The following is an 18,056-nucleotide window of genomic DNA, read 5'->3' on the forward strand; positions in this document are numbered from 1 at the left end:
CCGGAGTGGGTTGCCATTTAGTGCTCCAGGGGATCCTCCGGACCCAGGGATTGAACCTGGGTCTCCTGCATTGCAGTCAGATTCTTTACCAACTGAACTACCAGGGAAGCCCACAGTGCTTCAGTAGTGAGATTAAAATGTTAAATGTTCCCGAGCTCTGGGCTCAGCCTGAAACTCAGTAGAATGGATATTTTAAACTCTTCGTTGACACCAGTTCCTCCTCCCTAGAGCCCGTTGGAGACCTCAGTCCAGACATTCAGGCAAGCAGGCTCCATTTTAGAGCAGAAAAGAGACAAGGTTGAGGGGGGATGGGAGTGGGAGGGGTGGGAGCTGGGGAGCTTTCTGGGCTAAGAGGAACTGTCCCTTGAAATTCGGGTATCTAGGACACTAGAATGAATGGATGTCAGGGAAGGAAGGGTTAGATGTGACCGTTTGGGTGCTGTGGTCTGGCTGGGATGCGAGTCGTTGGAGAAATGTGTCTGGAAGGAGGAGGGACTGAGGTTGTGGGGAGCCGGAGGATCCCGGGAGGCCTCGGGATCTGTAATGAGGCTGCACCAGCCGGGTCCTACACAGAGCGCTCAGCTCTCTCTGTGGCGCATTCCGGGGTCGGTCCCAAAGCCGTGCAACCAGTCCCCACTCCCCTCCGGTGAAATTGCCAAATTAAAATGAATCATTTGGCCCATAATGGCCGAGGCGCTTATCGGGGGCGAGCGGACCCGCGGCAGTGCCTTATCTCCGCGGCGCACACGGCCCCGCGCGCCTCGGCCCATGCTAACGAGGCCTAGAACGTGAGCGGGATTAGAGCGCGGCTGTGGAGGAGCCGGGCGCGGCGCGGCGCGGGCGGGCGGGGGAACGGGGACGGGGCCGGGGGGAGGGGAGGGCTCGGCACTAAGGACCAGGCCTCAAAATGGCCACACGCGTCCCCCAGTAGCGGCAAAACGTGAGCATTCTGGCCTTTTTCTAGGGGAAGGCAACCTGCAGCCTCTCACGGAATTCCCCGTCAATTTCTTCCCTCTTTTTGCCCGCTCGAAAAAACAAGGTTTCGCTCCTTTTCCTTCGGTTTCTTTCGATGGGGGGGCATTTTCCAGGGACGCCCTTGCGCTCGCCGCCGCCGTCGCCGCCCCTCCCGTCTCGGAGACTCTCTTCCTTCCTTCCCTTTTTTCTTACGCAATATACAGAAATGCGCGAGGCGGTGGTTGGTTTTCGTTTCTTCTTGGTGGTTGTGGGCATGCAGTGGAATTGTTGAGAGTGCGTGTGTGAGCTATGGACGGTGTTGACTTCTTCTGAGTGTGGTCTTCTAGGCGACAGGTTGTGTGTGATGGTGCTTGTGCTGTTCGGTGTATAGATTTGGATTCTCCGAGGCCCTTCTACGTTTTCATCGTTGTATATACAATTATGCTCGTTTGCCTTCTCGACATGTATGTTGGGTTGTTTGATCTTCTCGATTGTGTTTGGATGGTCTCGTTGTTGTGTCGGTCGTGCGTGATCCTGACTACCTTGGGTCGTGCGCCTAGGAGCGATTGCATTTGATCGGTTTCGTTGTGTCCTGCTGGACAATGTTTGGGCCTGACCGAGTCGGCTTGTGGGGCAGTGTTGGGCTGTGCTTACTTTGCTTCCCTTCTATGCGGCTGGTCCGCGAGTGGCCTTGTCCACCCCGGGTTGTGTGGCTGTGTGCTAGCGTCCTTTGGAAGTGCATTTGTAAATCGCTGGGGGGTGGAGGGGAGGGCGAACGAGCGAGGGATGGATGCGCAAGTTGAGGAGGCGGCATGGGGGCGGGGTGAGGGATTTCACATTTTATTCCAATTTATGATGTATTCGGAAGCCAGTGTTGGCTTGGATGAGCAGCTGGATCAGCGGCTGCTCTGTCCGGAGGCCAGTCTGTGCCTCAATGTTGGAGGGGTTTGTTAGTGAGTGGGAGCCTCTTCCAGGCTGGAAGCTGAGCAGCGTTCGCGGAGGCCCGCGCCTGCAAGCCGGTAGCCGCCAGCTTCGGTTCCCGCGGCACTCAGGCTTCGTCCATTTCTGGTCAGTTTCACGGGTACGGCCGCCGGGGTCTGCGGGAGAGGCCCGGAAAAGACAATGGGCGCATTCTCCAGGCCTCGCGCCTCGGGTGGGGACTTCGGGATCATCTCCAAGGAACATTTTCCCACCCCTTCCCCGGGTGAGCGACATTCCCGCGTGGGTCAGGTACCCCGTCACATCGATGACCAGGGCCGGGCTTCATGGAGGGACGGGGTCAGTGCTGCCCTAGCTCCGAAAGAAAGGATTTTGTTTTGCCAGTGCTTGTGGTTGCTAATGTCATCATCACCATCACAGTCATCGTCATCACCATCATATTTTAATTAAAAGAATCATGTAGGAGCGACTAGTCCCTTTTAGCTTCTTTGGGGCACTAACAAAGCAGCGGGGGTTTCCTCCCACCAGCGCTCTGTTTTTTAAGTTGCTGGGTTTGTGACTAGGAGAGAAATGGAGAGAGGGAGGAGCACAGAGACTCCATCCTAAAGCAAAAATTAACCCCGACCTAAGACACCGGGCACAACTGGATTTCCCCTTGTTCTCACCCCTCCCCCCTTTTGAATTAGAAGAGGAGAAAGAAAATCTCCTGCATCGGATTGAAACTGCAGGGAACAATTATTACTGTATTTCCACTAAAGCCAGGGCAAAAAAAGCGGTGGCCTTAGCTATTAATCCAAGACTTCGATGTGTGGCCATAAACTGAACGATTTCAGCAAAACAAATTAAACAAAACCTTCCAGAGGGAGGGGAAAAAAAAGAAAAGAAAAGGCGAACTAAATTTCCCTGCCACTACACCCTGGGAAGCAATATTTGATTTATTTTTACCCTCCCTCCTTTCCTTGTTTATTGCTGCAAAGAATTACTAGAATTCTCTTGTACTCTGCCGACCTGAATACGGAAGAATCGAAAATCTTGTGTAGGGATGGTTGGAGGGAGAGGCAAGGACCTTCCTTCTCTCTCTCTCTCTCTTTTTTTTTTTTTATTGCTTTCCTTATTTTCCCCTTCCTCAGCCTTTTTTGTTTGTTTGTCTTTTTGTTTCCCTTAATCGGTAGGAAGAAAAAAAAAAGGGACCTGGATACATCAGATTCTCTGTCCCCTTCCCCCTATTCTCTCGGATTTCTGCGGTTCAGACTGTTGTATCCCTTCGGGAAAGTAGTCTTTGGAACTGGGTTCTGGTTTCGGTTTAGCTTGGAGGTGGGGCGGTGAGAGTCAGAGAGAGAATGGGGCTTCTCAGAGGTTCTGTCCCACCTTCCACGGTCTAAAGACTGGATCCCCCTTTTAGTACACACATCCCCCTACCCATCCAAGCCAGGCTGCGGACGACTCCGATGCTGTGGCCGAAGCTCTGATCCGCCTGACTTCGGTTCCAGAGCCAACCGCTGTAGACCAGTCAGTGCTTAGAAAACAAACGGGCCACACTGAACCCTCCCGGTTGGAGGGTCCGATAATGTTCAGGGCAGTCTGCGGCGAGCTGTTGTTGTTGGACTATGTAGTTATTCCTGATTGGTCAGGTGTAGGGTTCTTTTTTCTGGGGGTGCGGGGGAGGCTTCAAACACCTGCAGGTCCGGGGTGGAAAGCTGCTGGCGACCCCCAGGGTTGGTTGAGGAGGACATGAGGTAATTCCCAGCCATTGACCCCCATTTCTCTCTCTCCCTCCCTCTTGCCCTCCCTTTCTCTCCACCCCCATCTTTCCTGGAAACTCGCTTTGGGCGCGGCAGACCGCCCAGGACCACACCGCGGCCTAACTGCCGGGCTCTCGGTGAGAGAGGGGGAGAGCAAAGACTCCCGTCCACAACCTGGACCTCGACTCCCACCTCTCTGTGGCCGGAGGAGTGGAGATCCTATTCAGAGGGGCCCGTCTCTCTAAATATGCCCCAGGTGAGTTTTTTGGGGGGATGACAGGGCTGATGGAAACAGTCACCAGGAAGGCCTTGGGATCTGGCCTGAGGTGGGGAAAGCTGGGGACAGAGGACAGTCCAGTTTCAGATTGGGGAGAGGGGGAGGAGGACGAACCCAGAGCTGGGAGTCCTGAGATCTGACTCTGCCACTGACTGCGGCCTCTGCTACTGTGGCTTCCAGCAGGGCCCTTTCCCGTAAGAACAGTTAGTTGGACTGTAGTCCCCCTAATGTTCCATGGTTCCATAGATGTTTCACAAGGCTCATAACTTTGGGACGGCTGTATTCGGATAGGTCAGGTTGTGTGCAGTGGGGAGTGGGGGGGCTCCGGCAGGAAGAAGGCCGCAGCCATCCTGGCTAATGCAGTCCTAACTTGGGTGGGCCCAGGCAGGGGCCTCAGGCCTAGGGTGGGGCTGCACTTGAACACCCCTCCATACCAGTAGCAGTGGGAAAGTGGTTCTGTTCTGGGGTGATTGTGGTTTGTGTGCATGCTTGGGGCTCCCCCAGGGGGTCATGCTGGGGTGGGGTGTGTGTGGATGCAGTATGAGGGACTGGAGGCCGAACCGAGTCTAAGGCAGTGGCTCTAGCCCAGGGCATGGCGGAGTCTGCTTTTACACAAAAAATTTTCCCTGCTGGGGATGGGGAACTGCCAGAGACCAGGTGTCTGCCCCTAGAGCTCTCAGGTTCCCCGGTCTTGTTCAGACATATGGAAATGATCCGGCTGCCAGCCTGGCAACAGGAGATGAGCCGAGGTAGGGGACTTGGAGCTGGGATTTGGTCGCACAAAGAGGAGTTGTAATGGTCGAATAGTCCAGTGCTGTTCAGTTCAAAATCTGCAATCTTCGCACTCCTCTTCTTCATTTTCCCTAATAAAAACAAGTAAAAATCACCAGGCTTTCGTTTTGATAATCTTAACTGAAGCCAAGTGATCGGGTTTAGTCACCGATCACTAAAAATAAAGTGAATTCTCCGGTGGCTTCCTCAAAAGAGTCGGGATCCCTGGCCTTGGGTCATCCTGGTTGCAGAGAGCAAGCAGGGTTTTCCTGAGGTCCCAGGAGGGCCGGGGAGAGGTTGGCCACAAAGCCCAGGGGACCAATTATAGGTTTCTCAGGGGGAGTCTGAGAGATACAGATATTTATAGGCATCTGGAGAGAGCATTTGGGGCCGGAGTCAACTCATCTGAAATACTTACTCCCACCACCCCCTCCCCCTGAGATCTGATCCTACTCAGAGCCTCAGAATTAATCAGAAGGTATAAATAGGAGAGCTTGGGCTCATTTTGGCGATTGCAGAGTGAATTGTTCGTCACTCATTTAGAAGCTGAGACTGAAGCACGTGTCACTGGGTGCACTGCCTGGGGATAGTAAGGTAGGGAGCCAGCCTCTTGGGGCTTGTATGTTTTGCCAGAGGACTGTATATTTCCAATGCATTTCACTGTTGAGGGGAGCCAGGAAGTCTCTAGTGGTATACCTCTGGTGCATTTCTAGTGACTGAAATGTCTTGGCAGTCCCATTCTGTGGATATAGACCTATTGTTTCCACCATAATCATAAACTCGCTTCCAATGAAGTGTTGCGGACCTACTCTCTTTGCAGCCAGCGTATACCAAGTCTAGGGGAATTTTGTCCTTTCGGGGTCCTGCCCATGGGGCTGGCAGACTTAGGGCAGGAGCATAATCGGAATGGTGATTCTTCGTCAGCTGTGTCTGGTGGCAACTAAGCTGAGTGAGCTCTGGAGGTTTCAGAAGGTCCCGTCTTTCTTCTGGGGTGGGAGGATGGCTCCCAGGCCAACTAGTCCAGAGCGGTGCAGGGGCAGAATGGCTGCCAGGAATGAATTCTCTGCTTGAGGCTGAGTTGGACTTTTGTGTATTTGTTTTATGTTATAAAATACCCTACTTATATAATTCAGGTAGCAGAAACTTTATTTTGAACATCTTACAAAGCCTGCCGAGTTGATTATGTTTTTGTTGTTTTATTAAAAGTGACAAGTATTTTCACACTCTGGACCCAGAGTCTCATAGTTTTTCTGTTTTCGGTTTGTGTGTGTGTGTGGGGGGGTGTGTTTGTCACATGTTATGGAAGAACTGGGAGAGAATGGAAGTGGGGAGTCACCCTGCCTGCAATCACCCTGGAGTATGGTTGAGGAGGACAGCAATGTCCTTGGTTGGAGATGGGGGGATATATGGGAGGGATATATATGGGGGATTACGGGATATATGGATATATGTGTATTCGAGGATAAGCGACTTAGCATGCATGCATGCACGGGAGGATTGCAAAGAGACTGGAGTTCTAGTCCCACTCTTTGTGACCTTGGGCAAGGCAGTCCTCTTTCTGGCCCAGTCTCTGTCTATAATAATGTTTACTTGAGCATTTGCACAGGGCTTTTAAATGCATATATGAGGTATTCCTCTTGTTCCCCAGAAGACAACACCGAAGTGTGAAAGGGAGATGGGTGAGTGCTGGAGGAGTTCCCCAGCCATCATTACACCCCTTCCTCACATTCGTGGATGGGAGCCCAGAGCCCAGTGGCCTTAAGAACACTACTCTTCGAATGTTCGGGCTCCACACCGCCTCAGCCAGGCCTCCCTTCTAGACCCCACCTCACTTCTGAGTCCATCTGAGCAAAAGGAAGAACACAGTGTGCAGGGAGGTAGGGCCTGGATCATCATCTTCCCTCCCTGATGACCCTTCTCCAGTCCTGGTGGGTGTAAAGGGTCACTGGGTATTCCAGCGGCTCCACAGAACACAGGTGGATTTGCTGGGTGTAGACGGACACCCCTGCCGGGGGGTGAATGTGTGTTGAAAGGGAGAGCTGAGTTCCTTTGGATAATTCTCTGTCAGCTCTGATCACTCCCGCACCACCACCCCCACCAGATTTCCAGGTGTACGTATGTGGCGGTAGGCTGGGGGCACGTATTGTTGAAAGAAGAGGGGGATTGCAAAAAGCACCCCACCTCCGCGCGACAGGTTCCCCGCCAAAACCAAAAGAGGGGCGGGAAGAGCACAGTGGTCGGGGATTTGTTCCCTCCTCTTCCCGTACGGCCCGAGAAGGGGCACGGGTGATATTTCTTTCTCGCCTCTTTCTGCATTTCCTTCCTCCTCCCCCCGCCCCCCAACTCTGTTTTTCTTGCGCTGGCTGTATTTGTATTCCTTCTCTTCCAATGTCTCTGTGGTTCTTATCCACCTCTGTCCCTTCGGCCCTCAGTCTCTGTCTCCCAGGTATCCTCCTCTCTTCTCCCAAACCGGAGACCCCCCTTTCACTTCGGCCCCAGCACTCCGGGCTCGTGTGTGTCCACGTGGCGTTAAGTTGGTCCGCGTTTTCTCACGTCTCCGTGCGTGAGTTTCCCTCCGCTCTTCACCTGCTCCCTCAGCTCCCCACCCCCTCAGCTCCCCACCCCCGCCCCATCCCGCCCCCCAGCTTGGGTGGGCCGGGGGCCGTGGTCTGAGCGGGCGTCCGCTTGTCTGTCTGTCTGTCTACCCGCAGGATGACGGAGCAGCCGCCGAGCGAGGCGGCACACAGTGACCCCCCGCTAGAGGGACGGGACGCGGCCGAGGCCCGCATGGCCCCCCCGCACCTGGTCCTGCTGAACGGCGTCGCCAAGGAGACGAGCCGCGCGGCCCCGGCGGAGCCCCCGGTCATCGAGCTGGGCACGCGCGGCGGCGGCGGCCCGGGGGGTGGCCCCGCCGGTGGGGGCGGCGCCGCGCGGGACTTAAAGGGCCGCGAGGCTGCGGCGGCCGAAGCGCGCCATCGGGTGCCCACCACAGAGCTGTGCAGACCACCCGGGCCCGCGCCCGCCTCGGCCCCCGCGGAACTGCCCGGCGACGGCCGCATGGTGCAGCTGAGCCCGCCCGCGCTGGCGGCCCCCGCCGCCCCCGGCCGCGCGCTGCTCTACAGCCTCAGCCAGCCGTTGGCCTCGCTCGGCAGGTCAGGGCCGGGGGGAAGGGCGGGTGGACAGGCGGTGCGGGCCCTGGGACTCCCCTTCCGCACGTGGGGAGGCAGCCATCCCCTCCCGGCCAGGCCGAGTGGCTGAGCTCGCGGAGAGAGGGGGAGAGGGGGTTTACACCAGGAGACGGAAAAGCCTAGGTTGGAGACCCCGTGCAAGTGAGGAGGGAGCCCTCTGCAAATGTGTTTGTGTATGTGTGTGCGTGGGTGTGCACGCAGGGGGCAGTGTGCGGATGGCTTGTGTCTGCGGCATGCAGGGAGCGCAGAAGCTGAGGAGGGGGAGTGCAGGCATGCGGCTGGGTGTGAGCAGAAGTGCGGGGTTCTGCGTGGTGGTAGTGGTGGTGGTGGCGGGGTGGACTAGAGGAGTCTTGTGAGTGTGAGTACCAGGCAGGAGTGTGTCTCCGTGCGCTCCGGTGTGAATTTCTTCTGGATTCTGCAGCCCTCAGTGGACAGGTGAGAGACGAGCATCTGAGAGTGATTGGAGAAGGATCCCTCCAGCTAATCTCCCCTCCACCTGGGGAATGGATCCCTCCCTCCTCTCCTGAGCCCCTCCTCTCCTAGCTGCCATCTCTGGCCTGGACCTGTGCTTCCTTTGGTGTGAAGGTGTTCGTTTCCCTGGTGGGACCACCGAGGTGGTGGAGAGCAGGAGGCAGGGTTGGGCTGGAGACGGGAAGATGAGGGGAGAGACAATGCAGGGCAGTGGGGAGTCTGCCGGATGCCAGAGAAAGAAGCTAGGGAGAGTCCAGTAGAGGGGGTGATGGGGGAGCATGTCAGCAGGACTGCTCAGGGTTTCCTGTCTGTTGTCTGTCCATGTGCCTCATGGGGCTGGGGTGAACGTGAGGGGAGGCTGAGGGTAGGGAACAGGGTGCTGTTATGAGACGCAGGAATTGCACACTCCCAGCTGTGAAGGCTGTCTGTGTGAGCACCTGTTTGGGAGCAGAGGTGTCTATGGATTGTGCACTTGTATGGGGGAGGGGAGTATGTCTGTGCAGGATGTGTGTTCATTTTCATGTTTGCTCCTTGTGTTCGCCATTGGGTGTGTGTGTGTGTGTTTAGGGTGTGCAGGTATGTGGCCCCCCTCCCCTTGCTTGTCTGACCATAGAGAAAGGCTGGGTGAGGGGTGTGTGTGTGTGTGTGTGTGTGTTTTATGTTTCTTGTAGCCCCAGTTCTGGTGCGAAGGGATCAGGGGTGCCCTTGTTTTTCCGGGGGTTGGGGGGCTCAAGAACAGGTGGGGAGGGTCTGTGATCTGGTGGTCTGCCTGCTCCCTCTTACAGTGGCTTCTTTGGGGAGCCAGATGCCTTCCCTATGTTCGCCACCAACAACCGAGTGAAGAGGAGGCCCTCCCCTTATGAGATGGAGATTACTGATGGTGAGTTTACTCCCACCCCCAACTTGTGCCCTCAGTCCCTCAAGCTGCTAGAGCCCCTGAAGGCGGGACCATCAGGGACAACTCCTAGGTGTCTCACAGGGATGGGCGAGCTGTCTTGGAGCCCCTAACTGTCAAAGTCCTTGCCCTGTTGGCCTGGGACTAGGGGAGGTCACGGGTGGAGCTGGGGGTTGCCACACAGTCCTGGGAAGAGAGGCCATGGGAGTGAGGGACGCACTGTGGTGCTTAGCTCAAACCTCCACTGTTAGTTGTTGTCTCCATTCTAGCTCCAATCCTCCACTCGGCAAGGATCCCTCAGTTCAGTTCAGTTCAGTCGCTCGTGTCCGACTCTTTGCAACCCCATGAATCGCAGCATGCCAGGCTTCCCTGTCCATCACCAGCTCCCGGAGTTCACTCAGACTCACATCCATCGAGTCGGTGATGCCATCCAGCCAGCTCATCCTCTGTCATCCCCTTCTCCTCCTGCCTCCAATCCCTCCCACCATCAGAGTTTTTTCCAATGAGTCGCACAAGGTGGCCAAAGTACTGGAGTTTCAGCTTTAGCATCATTCCTTCCAAAGAACACCCAGAGCTGATCTCCTTTAGAATGGATTGGTTGGATCTCCTTGCAGTCCAAGGGACTCTCAAGAGTTTTCTCCAACACCAAGGATCCCTGGGGAGGGCAGAAACACACGGTGCTCCTGACTCTAAGCACTGACCTCCGGGGGTTATCTGCACCTTCTCCAAAGTCCTCTTGGGAGAAGAGTCTGGAGTCTGGAGTCTCCTCCTTGCTTGGAATTGTACCTTTAAAGGTCTTGTCCCAGGTCCATGCAAAGTGGGGCCCTCTTGTCCCTGTTCCCTTCCTGACACCGTAGATTCTACCCTACTCCCTCCTTTCCCCCATCCCAGGGTCTTCAGTACTTTTAATGTGAACTACCTGAGTAGTCTTTGGCCCCAAACTTGCAGGAAGCAGCTGGAGGAGGGGGACATTTGAAGGACCCCCCCTCCCTTTTCCCAGGGTTGACCAGATGTAGTAGAGGGGCCCCAGCACCAGGAGGCAGGAGAGCAGGCTCTTCAAAGCCCAAGGATTTTCTGGAGTTCCCAGTGCACTCTGGATGCCCAGGGTTTACCAAGCACCTACTCTGTGCCCAGAGAGGATGAGACAGAAGACATGGAGCAAGGGATAGACTCAGGCAAGAGGAAGCTGTGGAGAGGTTGGTAGTTCTCTGAGAAAGACCTGAGAGGAATAGACAGAGATGGAGGTGAAGGGAAGGATGAGGGTGTAAGATATGTCCGCAGGATTTTGAAATCAGAGACTTAACCAAAAGGAGTCCATAAAAGTGGAGCTGTTAATAACATAAGGTCTAAAGTCAGGACTTGATGTGGATTCCTGTCGCTGAAATTTTCTGGGCCTTGGTTTTCTTATTTGCAAACTAGGGAGAATAAGAGCTTCCTCACAGGTTGTTGAGCCAGTGGGGTAAAGTGCTTTTAGGACCTGGCTTGGGAAGGGTGCTGCCTCTGGAGTCTGTGTAGCTCTAGCTGTGACGGCAGCCATAACGCTCCTCTCCCCGCCTCGTCGTCAGCCACGGGGCAGGGACCAATCCTTCTGGTGCAGCTGAGGGACTCCCCTCTGGCTTGGAGGCCAGGGTAGGATTGCCCAGCAGGAGTGTTGTGTTTTTCCCAGCCTGGGTCTGACCTTTGGTGAAGAATCAGCTTCCCAGGTGGTGCTTTTGGTAAAGAACCCGCCTGCCATTGCAGGAGACATAAGAGATGTGCATTCGATCCCTGGGTCAGGAAGTTCCCCTGGAAAAGGAAATGGTAACGCACTCCCGTGTTCTTGCCTGGTGAATCCCATGGAGAGAGGAGCCTGGCAGGCTATAGTCCACAGGGTCACAAAAGAGTGCCCAACACTTTCAGCTGGGTGGGCGCCTGCTGGGGTTTGGAAAGACAGCTTCTAAGACACTGCAGACAGAGATGAATGATTGGGCACATGGTGTGTGTGCGCGCGTGTGTGTGTGTGTGTGTGTGTGTGTGTGTGATTGTAGGAGAGAGATGATCAAGCAGGAAGTGTTGGCACTGATAAGTTCGTTTGCATGGGCAAGGTCTGCCTCTGTTCTGGCTGCAGTTTCCCTAGCTGTGAAATGAGTAATGGGTCTTAGGTGACCCATTCTCTCTACCTAACTTTCCATGTTCTGAGGTCTGGTTCCAGGGTCATCAGAGGAAGGCAAACAACTATCCCAGGACTGGCAGTTCCTTCAGGGCACAGAGCATCCTGAGGACTGCCAGGAGCTAGCTCTGTGCCTCAGTGTTTGGGAGGGCAGTTGCTGCCTCAGCCCCGGGACCTGGGAGCTAGTGGGGCCATCCTCTGCCATTCTTAGATTTGGGGATCCCTGAATGTCCACCCTGGCCAGGCTGGGACATTTAGTGCAGTACTTTGTATACCATAGGTGCTTGATACATGCACGCTCGTGTCTGCACCTGCTCTGCAAGTCTTAGTACACGAGCGCTAGTGAATACTGGTCCAGTGTGTATTCAGTGCACTCTAGACATGGGAGACGGAGGCAGCCCTCAGACACCTGCCCAGAGCCTCAGGCCAAGCCTGGGCATGGCTGTCTCTCCACTCCTGTCCTGGGCGGGAGAGAGCCCCCAGTGAAGTCATTTTCCCACTGCTCTCTCCTCCATTCCCCACCTGTCAGCATGATCAGTTAGTCAGCTCATATTTAGTAAGCTCTTATTCTGTGCTTTTCTGCACCCTTAGAAGAAAATCCCTGCATCTTACTGCAGGGCGCTGTGGAATCTGGACCTAGACTACTTTGATCTCACCCACACTAATCTAGCCAGGCTAGCTTTCACTGTTTTTCAACTCAGGGCCTTTGCACTTCCAGCTTCCCTTCCTATGTCTGGCTGGCTCTTCTTTGACTTTAAGTTCTTCCGTTATAGGGTGGCTCAGACGCTAAAGAATCTGCCTGCAATGCAGAAGACCTGGGTTCCCTCCCTGGGTCGGGAAGATCCCTTGGAGAAGGAAATGACAACCCACTCCAGAATTCTTGCCTGGAGAATTCCTCCTCCATGGACAGAGGAGCCTGGTGGGCTACAGTCCATGAGACCACCAAGAGTCAGACACGACTGAACAACTTTCACTTCACTTACAGACATCACCTCTTCCAAAAGGCTGTCCCCAGCCACCTGAGCTAAAACATACAGCTGCTTTCCATCTTTTCATTTACATTCAGCTTCCTGTCTGTTATTTGTTTGCTGCTTGTTTATTATCTGTCATCCTCATTAACGTGTGAGCTCCATGAGGGTAGGGACTCTCTCCTCTTCCCCTTTATTTCTTAATGCCTAGCACAGTGCCTCTCAGTTCAGTGGCTCAGTCATGTCCGGCTTTGCGACCCCCTGGACTGCAGCACGCCAGGCCTCCCTGTCCATCACCAACTCCCAGAGTTTACCCAAACTCACATCCATTGAGCCGGTGATGCCATCCAGCCATCTCATCCTCTGTCGTCCCCATCTCCTCCTGCCCTCAATCTTTCCCAGCATCAGGGTCTTTTCCAGTGAGTCAGTTCTTCACATCAGGTGGCCAAAGTATTGGAGTTTCAGCGTCAGCATCAGCCCCAGCCCTTCCAAAATATTCAGGACTGATTTCCTTTAGGACTGACTGGTTTGATCTCCTTGCTGTCCAAGGGACTCTCAAGAGTCTTCAACAACACCACAGTTCAAAATCATCAATTCTTTGGCACTCAGCTTTCTTTATGGTCCAACTCTCATATCCATACCTGACTACTGGAAAAACCATAGCTTTGACTCTATGGACCTTTGTTGGCAAAGTAATGTCTCTGCTTTTTAATTGGTTGTCTAGGTTGATCATAGCTTTTCTTCCAAGGAGCAAGTGTCTTTTAATTTCATGGCTGCAATCACCATCTGCAGTGATTTTAGAGCCCCCCAAAATAAAGTCTGTCACTGTTTCCATTGTTTTCCCATGTATTTGCCATGAAGTTATGGGACCAGGTGCCATAGTCTTAGTTTTCTGAATGTTGAGTTTTGATGCACCGTACCTGGTTGTCAGTAAATAACTGACGAATGGATAAAACTAACATTTAGTGAAGGTTTAACTGGAGGCAAGTATCGTCTTAAGTAGTTTGCCTGTGTTAGTTGTTAGATACACATGACAATCTTATAACTTGGTTCTCTGGTACTCTCTCCATTTTGCAGGTGATGAAGTTAAAGCACAGAGAGTTTAGGTAATTTGCCCAGAGTTACGGTCTAGGGAGTAATAGTTAGAAATTGAACCTAGAAAGTCTGTCTCCAGAGTTTATCTGACTAGTGCAATATGGCCTTTTGGCACAAATGAATGAATGAATGAATTAGTGATAAAAGGTTCCTGTCCTAAAATGTCTCAGAGCTCACAGAGGAAAGAAGTGAAGTCACTGAGTTGTATCCAGCTCTTTGCAACCCCATGGACCGTAGCCTACAGGCTTCTCCGTCCATGGGATTTTCCAGGCAAGAATACTGGAGTGGGTTGCCATTTCCTTCTCCAGGAGATCTTCCCAACCCAGGGATTGAACCTGGGTCTCCTGCATTATAGGCAGATGCTTTACCATCTGAGCCACCAGGGAAGTCAAGCTTGGAAACATACAGTCATGATCAAGGGTGATGGAGATTCGGGATTATAGGGCCATGGTGGTTGGTTGGACTTGTCTGAGGGGTTAGGGAAAATTCCCAGAGAGGGAGAAGACAGCTGAGGGCTTTGAAGGATGAGTAAGAGCTTTCTGAGCAAAAGGATAGAAGGCATTCTGGGTTTACCAAGCTTTCCAATGGATGGTTTCTCTTCTTCCCCACAGAAGAATATGCCCTGGGGGATCTCCAACCCACTCTCCTAACCTGTCCTCCTGCCCCCAGGTCCCCACACCAAAGTTGTGCGGCGCATCTTCACCAACAGCCGGGAGCGATGGCGGCAGCAGAATGTGAACGGGGCCTTCGCTGAGCTCCGCAAGCTGATCCCCACACATCCCCCAGACAAGAAGCTCAGCAAGAATGAGATCCTCCGCCTGGCCATGAAGTACATCAACTTCCTGGCCAAGCTGCTCAATGACCAGGAGGAGGAAGGCACCCAGCGGGCCAAGCCTGGCAAGGACCCTGTAGTGGGGGCTGGCGGAGGGGGTGGGGGAGGAGCGGGCAGCGCTCCTCCTGAGGATCTCCTGCAGGACGTGCTCTCCCCGAACTCCAGCTGTGGCAGCTCCCTGGATGGGGCAGCCAGCCCGGACAGCTACACAGAAGAGCCAGCGCCCAAGCACACAGCCCGCAGCCTCCATCCTGCCATGCTGCCTGCCACGGATGGAGCCGGCCCTCGGTGATGGGTCTGGGGCCACGCGGGACCAGCCCGGTGGGTGCCCTCAGGCTGCTGGGACCATGGGCTTTAGGGCAGGTGGGGTGAGTGTTGGGCAGCTCTGAAGTAAGCCATGGACTTGATGAGCTTTCCCTGATGTCTGAACTCTGGGGAGTCCCAGCTGCCTCTGGGGCTGGTTTTCCTGTTTCCTGCCTCAGTAGGAGACCAGTAAAATGGAGCAAAGTGGTAGGTACTTTTTATGAAGACGGCACAGTCTTCCCCTTTTTCCAAATCCCTAAGACTTTTCAAGTAAGAGGCTCAAGGGGCATTGCTTTTGGCCTGGAGCACAGGAGCCCTGTCTTCGCTGAGACCTGGGCTTGTCAGCTCTCTCCAAGGCGTCTGGCAGCCTCTGCCTTGCCTTTAGCCCTTCCCAAGCTGGCTGGGGTGGCTTTTGTGGCCACACTGTCCGAATATATAGGTACCCAATAGCTCCCCATTTCTTGAGCCTCATCTTCACCCAGGCCCACGTTGGTCCATCCAGCTTGCCAGCTGCTGCAGAGAGTCACAAGCCCTGAGATGCCTTCTTCAGGGCCTGGCTGAAGAAGATGGCCAGTGGACAGCCTGCTCTCACCTAGCTGGGCCAGATGGTCAGAAAACCCAGTAGCCCTTACTTCTTGCCCTGGGGATCTAAGCTCTGCTTTCTTCCCACTGAGATTTGCCTTCCTCATGCTTGTGGCTGTGGGGACCAAGGCTGAAGCTGTGAGAGTGCCCCGTAGGTTTCGTTTCAAGGCAGACAAAGGAGAAATGATAGTGAAATTGAGCAAAAGCTGTTTGGGGCACATGGGCTTCAAATTGTGGCGGTGTCTCAGAGCTACATTCCTGTATTCCCAGTGACACGTTGCTGTTTGTGGGGGGCATGGATGTCAGCGTGCTGATGGGCTGTGTGCTGGTCTTGAGAGGAGATGTGCAGCCCCGTCTGGTGTTCTGGCTATGCAGAGGGGCCTCCCTGTTGCAGGATGTCTGTTGTCTAATGGTCTGGGCTGTGTTCTGAAACTGAATCGATGACAAATTCTGTCCTATGAATTCCTGGTATTTGGGATTTTGCTTGACTTCAGTTACTTTGGGACCTCAGGGTCTTGATATGAGCCAGGATCCAGCCCCACCTCTATGCCCTGGGGAGCCCAGTGAGAGACCAGTTGAGACCCACGCACATTCACTTTCACTTAGCAGAACCTTCAACATCCCTGAGTCTGCAAATTTCAGGCATCACGAGTGTGTATGGGAGGCTGGCCTAACACATGAGGAGTGCTCCCCGCCAAAAGTTGTACATGACGTTTTTGTAAATCAAATCCTTATCCTTCATCTTTTAAAGAAATTCTACTGCAAGTCCCTTGGTAATGTGGAGAATCCTTTTGTAGAGTGGACCTCTGCCCCCTCATTGATCTCCTGTGTCAATCCAGATGGTGGGATGTGATTTTCTTCAGGTGAGGCCTGCCTGTGACCCATATCCCAGGCCCATGGAGCAAGCTGCACACGAGTCCTGTATACCTGTCACTGTGTCCTCAAGTCACCCGGCCGGCTCTGATGCTCCGGCTTTGCCCTGTCCATAGCGACGCGGAAGAACCATCGCTGCAGCTGTCGGGAAAGGTCCTCGCGCCTTGTGGGCTCCAGCTTGGCGGTTTGCCCTTACTGTGGCAGGGCCTCGGGGACAGCCACGTGCACACAGAGATGATCCCTGCACTCCCCCTCTTCCTTTTAAGTTGTGAGGTCCAATTCGTGGGAATGGAAGCCGCATGGTTAACCCTTGTAGCACTCTCTCTCCCCCATTTCAGCACCAACCCCCATTATATTTTGACAAACATTTGGATGGGTTCTTTTCCAATACTTGGAAGCTCCTGTAGGAATCCCATCTGTCCAAAGATGGAACACCTCTTCTAGGTCTTAAGGCTGTGTCTGCTTCCAGTGGATTAATTTGACCTGGGAGTGAAAAGTGGCCACAGTGAGTGTGGTGGATGGGTTTTAGGAGATGGATTATACATTCTAACAGGAGCTTGAGCTTCTGGTTCCCTCTTCTCTCAGACTTGCAGTGTGACCTGGTAAAGTTCTCTCTCTGGATGTCTTTCTCATAAATACCCTGGCTTGGCCTGTCTGCTATTGCTGTGGTATGGACTGAATGGAACCATGGAAGTAGAAGCATTTTGAGACCATAAGGAACTCTGTTGCTCTCAGCGTAATTCCTGCAGTGAGATTTCTCACCCAGAGTCCAGGACCTAGACAGTGGGCCAGACTGCCTCTCTGTGCAGTATTTGGATAATTTAGCTTCTAAACCACTTTATCCCACTTCAGGATTTTCTAGATTATCCTCATCTTTCCAGATTGACCTCATTTCAGCCTCATCCCAAAGCAAGGCATAGAAGGGAGTCTAGAAGAGAAATACGGGATTGTGGGCAGAATGTGTAAAATGTAGTACAAGACAGGCCTAGGGAGGGATAGGCAAAGCTTTGTGACTTTGTTAAGAACCAGAGAAGATCCATCATTTTCACCTTCCATTTCCAGCATCTCTCCCCACCGTGCTCTTCTTCCTCTGCCTCCTTTTCACCCATGAATATTCCCCATCCAAGAATAATATTTGTCAAAGAGGGAAAAATGGTAAAAAACACGAGGAGGATAAAGATGATTTTAAATGACTGGAGGGAATCATGTCTTTTAAGAAACATTCATATTTTATTTGTAGTGGCAAACGACAAGATGGTACAACCTTTATCCTTTTCTGAAAGCAAAACAAAGGGCACAGCATCTGTAGTCAGCCCATGACTCTCGGCCTTGGGGGGTGGTCTCGTCGTACTTGTGATTTCAATGGTACGTGGCCCCCGCCGAAGGCTTGCCCCCGGCCCATGTACATAGCGCATCATTCCCGTGGGCGGGCCCAGCACTTTCCGTCAATGTTGTACTGTACGTGATGCGTTGCGTTGGTCTCTGCATTTTTCTGCAGAAGAGGAGTAACCGCTCCAGGTACCTTGACCTTTGTACAGCCCAGAGGCCAACACTGTGGGCGTGTGACTCTTAGCGACAAAACCCATGTGGTGATGATGTGTGTATATATATAAGGATATATTGGGAAGATTTCTAAATAAAAGTTTTACAGAGGGCCCTGGACTCCATGCTTGCGTGTTGCATCCCCAGGATGAGAGTTGGGATGTTAAAGTAAAGCCATGGCATGAACCTGTCTCCCTTGAAATAAAGGTTCCAGGACTCAGCTGTCCTCCCAGGGTGCGATCCCACCTTCTATCCCGGGGCTCCCCACATAGGGTTTCTGATCTTTTCCCTCTGTCAGGCCCCACGGAGGTGGGGGGCTCTTCTCAGCACTGTGTGCCTATGCTTTGGGCACCAGGCCTTGGGGTGGAGAGCTCCCTTGGTGTGTTGGGTTCAGCTCCATGGCTGGGGCAGTGGTTTTTATCATAGGTTCAGGACAGATTAAGGTCCCACCAGAGAAGGGTCCCAGGTTCCCCAG

The 18,056-nt window shown here is 53.5% G+C and overlaps 1 protein-coding gene and 1 non-coding gene across 9 annotated transcripts; one reads left to right on the plus strand and one right to left on the minus strand.

The window, feature by feature from the left end:
• Nucleotides 1–886: 886 nt before the first annotated feature.
• TAL1 (TAL bHLH transcription factor 1, erythroid differentiation factor) lies at nt 887–17,701 on the plus strand. Of its 8 annotated transcripts, none has more exons than XM_044945039.2 (6): nt 1,176–1,195; nt 1,929–2,022; nt 3,732–3,891; nt 7,395–7,835; nt 9,128–9,222; nt 14,119–17,701. In XM_044945039.2, the coding sequence occupies exons 4-6, from the start codon at nt 7,396–7,398 to the stop codon at nt 14,571–14,573; spliced, it is 990 nt and encodes a 329-aa protein (XP_044800974.1). In that variant the 5' UTR covers nt 1,176–1,195; nt 1,929–2,022; nt 3,732–3,891; nt 7,395; the 3' UTR covers nt 14,574–17,701. The 8 variants fall into 8 exon arrangements, with proteins under 8 accessions (XP_025144577.2, XP_044800974.1, XP_025144573.2 ...); XM_025288788.3 differs by lacking the exon at nt 1,176–1,195 and adding an exon at nt 6,332–6,560 and having other exon boundaries at nt 1,202–2,022; XM_044945040.2 differs by lacking the exon at nt 1,176–1,195 and having other exon boundaries at nt 1,202–2,022; nt 14,119–14,602; nt 16,030–17,701.
• TRNAY-AUA lies at nt 13,764–13,835 on the minus strand. Its single transcript has one exon. It is a non-coding gene; the product is annotated as a tRNA-Tyr (tRNA).
• Nucleotides 17,702–18,056: the final 355 nt, after the last annotated feature.

The sequence above is a fragment of the Bubalus bubalis genome, chromosome 6, assembly GCF_019923935.1.
Source record: "Bubalus bubalis isolate 160015118507 breed Murrah chromosome 6, NDDB_SH_1, whole genome shotgun sequence".
Taxonomy (NCBI): domain Eukaryota; kingdom Metazoa; phylum Chordata; class Mammalia; order Artiodactyla; family Bovidae; genus Bubalus; species Bubalus bubalis.

What these genes read in the sequence shown, in the direction of transcription:
- TAL1 (XM_025288792.3), top strand. Translation starts at nt 7,396, where the DNA reads ATGACGGAGCAGCCGCCGAGCGAGGCGGCACACAGTGACCCCCCGCTA. An exon ending in CCGTTGGCCTCGCTCGGCAG is followed by an intron (nt 7,836 to 9,127) that starts GTCAGGGCCGGG and finishes TCCCTCTTACAG; the next exon opens with TGGCTTCTTTGGGGAGCCAG. An exon ending in TGAGATGGAGATTACTGATG is followed by an intron (nt 9,223 to 14,118) that starts GTGAGTTTACTC and finishes TCCTGCCCCCAG; the next exon opens with GTCCCCACACCAAAGTTGTG.